The sequence below is a fragment of the Oncorhynchus gorbuscha genome, linkage group LG18 (genome assembly GCF_021184085.1).
Source record: "Oncorhynchus gorbuscha isolate QuinsamMale2020 ecotype Even-year linkage group LG18, OgorEven_v1.0, whole genome shotgun sequence".
NCBI lineage: Eukaryota > Metazoa > Chordata > Actinopteri > Salmoniformes > Salmonidae > Oncorhynchus > Oncorhynchus gorbuscha.
Window position 1 is genome coordinate 5,963,998 of NC_060190.1, and position 6,845 is coordinate 5,970,842.

The 6,845-nt window shown below is 37.4% G+C and overlaps 1 protein-coding gene across 1 annotated transcript in view; it reads left to right on the forward strand.

The window, feature by feature from the left end:
• Positions 1 to 6,614, forward strand: part of misp3 (MISP family member 3) — a 36,447-nt gene extending 29,833 nt beyond the window's left edge. The window contains exon 4 of the mRNA XM_046311254.1: positions 4,907 to 6,614. Coding sequence (XP_046167210.1) covers positions 4,907 to 5,008 — 102 coding nt within the window. The 3' untranslated portion in view covers positions 5,009 to 6,614. The remainder of the gene's footprint in view (positions 1 to 4,906) is intronic.
• Positions 6,615 to 6,845: the final 231 nt, after the last annotated feature.

Consider the following 6,845-nt stretch of genomic DNA (forward strand, 5'->3'; position numbering starts at 1 on the left):
TATTATAACTCCCTCTACTTATTAAAACTTCCTACTCTCTATTATAACTCCCTCTACTCTCTATTATAACTCCCTCTCTATTATAACTCCCTCTACTCTCTATTATAACTCCCTCTACTCTCTATTATAACTCCCTCTACTCTCTATTATAACTCCCTCTACTCTCTATTATAACTCCCTCTCTATTATAACCTCTATTATAACTCCCTCTACTCTATTATAACTCTATTATAACTCTACTCTCTATTATAACTCCCCTCTATAACTCCCCCTATTATAACTCCTCTACTCTCTATTATAACTCCCTCTACTCTCTATTATAACTCCCTCTACTCTCTATTATAACTCCCTCTACTCTCTATTATAACTCCTCTACTCTCTATTATAACTCCCTCTACTCTATTATAACTCCCCTACTCTATTATAACTCCCTCTATATTATAACTCTACTACTCTATTATAACTCCCTCTCTACTCTCTATTATAACTCCCTCTACTCTCTATTATAACTCCTCTACTCTCTATTATAACTCCCTCTACTCTCTATTATAACTCCTCTACTCTCTATTATAACTCCCTCTACTCTCTATTATAACTCCCTCTACTCTCTATTATAACTCCCTCTACTCTCTATTATAACTCCCTCTACTCTCTATTATAACTCCCTCTACCCTCTATTATAACTCCTCTACTCTCTATTATAACTCCCTCTACTCTCTATTATAACTCCTACTCTCTATTATAACTCCCTCTACTCTCTATTATAACTCTCTCTACTCTCTATTATAACTCCCTCTACTCTCTATTAAAACTTCCTACTCTCTATTATAACTCCCTCTACTCTCTATTATAACTCCTCTACTCTCTATTATAACTCCTCTACTCTCTATTAAAACTTCCTCTACTCTCTATTATAACTTCCTCTACTCTCTATATAACTCCCTCTACTTCTATTAAAACTTCCTCTACTCTCTATTATAACTCCCTCTCTCTCTATTATAACTCCCTCTACTCTCTATTAAAACTTCCTCTACTCTCTATTATAACTCCTACTCTCTATTAAAACTCCTCTACCCTCTATTAAAACTCCCTCTACTCTCTATTATAACTCCCTCTACTCTCTATTAAAACTTCCTCTACTCTCTATTATAACTCCCTCTACTCTCTATTATAACTCCCTCTACTCTCTATTAAAACTTCCTCTACTCTCTATTATAACTCCCTCTACTCTCTATTATAACTCCTCTACTCTCTATTATAACTCCCTCTACTCTCTATTATAACTCCCTCTACTCTCTATTATAACTCCCTCTACTCTCTATTATAACTCCCTCTACTCTCTATTATAACTCCTCTACTCTCTATTATAACTCCCTCTACTCTCTATTATAACTCCTCTACTCTCTATTATAACTCCCTCTACTCTCTATTATAACTCCCTCTACTCTCTATTATAACTCCCTCTACTCTCTATTATAACTCTCTACTCTCTATTATAACTCTACTCTCTATTATAACTCTATTATAACTCCTCTCTATTATAACTCCCTCTACTCTCTATTATAACTCTCTCTACTCTCTATTATAACTCCTCTACTCTCTATTATAACTCCCTCTACTCTCTATTATAACTCCCTCTACTCTCTATTATAACTCCTCTACTCTCTATTATAACTCCCTCTACTCTCTATTATAACTCCTACTCTCTATTATAACTCTCTCTCTATTATAACTCCCTCTACTCTCTATTATAACTCCCTCTACTCTCTATTATAACTCTCTCTACTCTCTATTATAACTATAATAACTCCCTCTACTCTCTATTATAACTCCCTCTACTCTCTATTATAACTCCTCTACTCTATTATAACTCTCCTCTCTATTATAACTCCCTCTACTCTCTATTATAACTCCCTCTACTCTCTATTATAACTCCTCTACTCTCTATTATAACTCTCTACTCTCTATTATAACTCCCTCTACTCTCTATTATAACTCCCTCTACTCTCTATTATAACTCCCTCTACTCTCTATTATAACTCTCTCTAATCTCTATTATATAACTCCCTCTACTCTCTGTTATAACTCCCTCTACTCTCTATTATATCTCCCTCTACTCTCTATTATAACTCCCTCTACCCTCTATTATAACTCTCTCTACTCTCTATTATAACTCCCTCTACTCTCTATTATAACTCCCTCTACTCTCTATTATAACTCCCTCTACTCTCTATTATAACTCCCTCTACTCTCTATTATAACTCCCTCTACTCTCTATTAAAACTTCCTCTACTCTCTATTATAACTCCCTCTACTCTCTATTATAACTCCTCTACTCTCTATTATAACTCCTCTACTCTATTATAACTCCTCTACTTATTATAACTCCCTCTACTCTCTATTATAACTCCCTCTACTCTCTATTATAACTCCTCTACTCTCTATTATAACTCTCTCTACTCTCTATTATAACTCTCTCTACTCTCTATTATAACTCTCTCTACTCTCTATTATAACTCCCTCTACTCTCTATTATAACTCCTCTACTCTCTATTATAACTCCCTCTACTCTCTATTATAACTCCTCTACTCTCTATTATAACTCCCTCTACTCTCTATTATAACTCCCTCTACTCTCTATTATAACTCTATTATTATAACTCCCTCTACTCTCTATTATAACTCCTCTACTCTCTATTATAACTCCCTCTACTCTCTATTATAACTCCCTCTATTATTATAACTCTCTCTAATCTCTATTATATCTCCCTCTACTCTCTATTATAACTCCCTCTACTCTCTATTATAACTCCTCTACTCTCTATTATAACTCCCTCTACTCTCTATTATAACTCCCTCTACTCTCTATTATAACTCCTCTACTCTCTATTATAACTCCTCTACTCTCTATTATAACTCCCTCTACTCTCTATTATAACTCCCTCTACTCTCTATTATAACTCTCTCTACTCTCTATTATAACTCCTACTCTATTATTATAACTCCCTCTACCCTCTATTATAACTCCTCTACTCTCTATTATAACTCCCTCTACTCTCTATTATAACTCCTCTACCCTCTATTATAACTCCCTACTCTCTATTATAACTCCTCTACTCTCTATTATAACTCCCTCTACTCTCTATTATAACTCCTCTACTCTCTATTATAACTCTCTCTACTCTCTATTATAACTCCTCTACTCTCTATTATAACTCCCTCTACTCTCTATTATAACTCTCTCTACTCTCTATTATAACTCCCTCTACTCTCTATTATAACTCCCTCTACTCTCTATTATAACTCTCTCTACTCTCTATTATAACTCCCTCTACTCTCTATTATAACTCCCTCTACTCTCTATTATATCTCCTCTACTCTCTATTATATCTCCCTCTACTCTCTATTATAACTCCCTCTACTCTCTATTATAACTCCTCTACTCTCTATTATAACTCCTCTACTCTCTATTATAACTCCCTCTACTCTCTATTATAACTCTCTACTCTCTATTATATCTCCCTCTATCTCTATTATAACTCCCTCTACTCTCTATTATAACTCCTCTACTCTCTATTATAACTCCTCTACTCTCTATTATAACTCCCTCTACTCTCTATTATAACTCCCTCTACTCTCTATTATAACTCCCTCTACTCTCTATTATAACTCCCTCTACTCTCTATTATAACTCCCTCTACTCTCTATTATAACTCCCTCTACTCTCTTTATAACTCCATCTACTCTCTATTATAACTCCCTCTACTCTCTATTATAACTCCCTCTACTCTCTATTATAACTCTCTCTACTCTCTATTATAACTCCCTCTACTCTCCTATTATAACTGCCTCTACTCTCTATTATAACTCTCTCTACTTATTATAACTCTCTCTACTCTCTATTATAACTCCCTCTACTCTCTATTATAACTCTCTCTACTCTCTATTATAACTCCCTCTACTCTCTATTATAACTCCCTCTACTCTCTATTATAACTCTCTCTACTCTCTATTATAACTCCCTATACTCTCTATTATAACTCCCTATACTCTCTATTATAACTCCCTCTACTCTCTATTATAACTCTCTCTACTCTCTATTATAACTCTCTCTACTCTCTATTATAACTCCCTCTACTCTCCTTTATAACTGCCTCTACTCTCTATTATAACTCTCTCTACTCTCCTTTATAACTGCCTCTACTCTCCTTTATAACTGCCTCTACTCTCTATTATAACTCTCTCTACTCTCTATTATAACTCCCTCTACTCTCCTTTATAACTGCCTCTACTCTCTATTATAACTCTCTCTATTCTCTATTATAACTCCCTCTACCCTCTATTCCCTGTCTCTACTCTCTATTATAACTCTCTCTACTCTCTATTATAACTCCCTATACTCTCTATTATAACTCCCTCTACCCTCTATTCCCTGTCTCTACTCTCTATTCCCTGTCTCTACTCTCTATTATAACTCTCTCTACTCTCTATTATCTATTCTATTATAACTCCCTATACTCTCTATTATAACTCCCTCTACCCTCTATTCCCTGTCTCTACTCTCTATTCCCTGTCTCTACTCTTTTATAACTCTTTCTCGATGTCCCTCTTCTATTATAACTTTTTTTCCCTCTCTTTTTCACCCCTTCTACTCTCTTTTCTGCTTCTCTCATATTTCTCTCTTATCTCTTTCTCTTTCTCTTTCTCTCTCACACACACACACACACACACACACACACACACACACACACACACACACACACACACACACACACACACACACACACACACACACACACACACACACACACACACACACACACACACACACACACACACACACACACTTGTCTCCCTCTCTCTCCCTTTCTACTCGCTCTCTTTTTCACCTTCTCTTTTTTTCCAGGGCCTCCAGAGCCCACGGACCCCCAGACAGAAGACTCCTCTCCTGCAGCGCTGGGAGTCCGGCCAGGCCATGAACGGCCATGGAGGGGAGGAGGAGGACTAAGACAGGCCTCGTGTCAGTTTGTCCTTTTAGAGCATTATGAACAAGATTACATAGACAATGGGGGACGTGACCCTAGATCAGTACTCCTATTATGAGACGGTCTGTGAATACAGGCCCGGATCTACTGCTGAAAGCTCAGGGGAAGGACGGGAAGAAACCAGATCATTGGAATGAAGAATTGGAAACAGACAACCAGGGAAGTAGAATATCTGAAAATGACCTGGAGAAACAGAGGTTTTGGGAGTTGGATCTCTGGACTGTTGGAACCAATTTAATGTCATATCAGAACTTTGGAACTGAACTGTAAATTGGAGCTTTGGAATGTAGTGGGGGGGATTGGAACCAATGGATGGTCATTGGAAGATGTTTTTACCGGAAGAGACTGGCTGAGTCTCTACAGTACGGTTTTTGTGAGGGTTGAAGGACGTTGAAATGGGTTGCGTTGTATTGTTTCTGAAGCACATGTCTCAGCATGGATTTATATGCATATGTATATAATTCACATTTTGTGACAAATCAATTTTGGGAGAATATTTCCTTTCCCGTAGTTTCTATTTACTATAGAGAAGCCGTTTCTACCGAATGTAAGTTGGCATTATGGTATAATTATGTGTATATAATAAGTGATTAACAAATGTAACCTACATTCAGTCCTCTACCACAAATCAAGTCAGTCAACATAGTAAATACTGCTAAATCTAATGTATGATACCATTCTAGTATAGTCATTCATCAGAGATGATGTTTTTATGCAAGATGATTTTTGGCACGAACAGTATGTCTCCGATTTCCATAAAGTAGTCAAGATGAACAAATGCAGACATGTAAACCCAATGTCTTTCTGCGTCCATGTTTGTGTCTGATCGCTACTGAAACACACCTTCAAGGGAGAAGGATTAGATACACACACAGTAGTGGTGATGTGAGGAGCTGTTGTATCAGCAGGGTGGATCCCCCACTGTCACAGGATAACTCGCCAGCCTTGCCCACTTTTTACTGCCTTTGGGCTGGGCCGACACAGGCCTACGGCGTCCAAATGTCATACACTCAATCAATGAATGACAGCTTAGTGACAATGACATCAATGGTGTGACTTAGTAGAGTTCTGTTTCAAGTTAAAACGCCTAACATGTACCTTGCCCTTTTTGGGTGGTTGTGTCGAACAATGATTGAGCTAAACGCGCGCTGGAAGTTGCGACTGGCAAACTTGAAGGAAAATTCTGTGCAACTTCCAGCGAGCCTTTAGTGGGAACACTGAGGCTGTACCCGCTATAAGTTACAGTTTTAACAGTGGCCAAGTATGGGGTATTGTGTGGGGTATTGTATGGGGTATTGTGTGTAGATTGATGAGGATTTTTATTTATTTATAATCCATTTTAGAACAAGGCTGTAATGTAACAAGATGTGGAAAAAGAGAAGGGGTCTGAATACTTCCCGAATGCACTGTACTTCTTCTGTGCTCTGTGCCGTAGAGTTGTGCCTCAAGGATGCGTTTTAGGTCCCCTGTTGTTTGTCTGTAGTTCAACTAAATTGGGAGAAATATTGAGGCAGCTGATGTATGTTTTTATGCAGATGACACTGTTCCTTTGTCAAGTGGCAGCAGTTTGACTTTGGCTTTTGAAAACGCTCAAACCTGTTTTAACATCATTCAATAGAATCTGTAAGATTTGAAGCTTGTTCTGAATTCCTCTAAAACATGTTGTCATGTTTTGTCTTATATTGTGTTGTCATTTTGCTTTCCCTTCTGTTCGTTTCCCCCTGCTGGTCTTATTAGGTTCGTTCCCTTTTTCTATCCCTCTCTCTCTCCCCTCCCTCTCTCTCCTCTCTCTATCGTTCC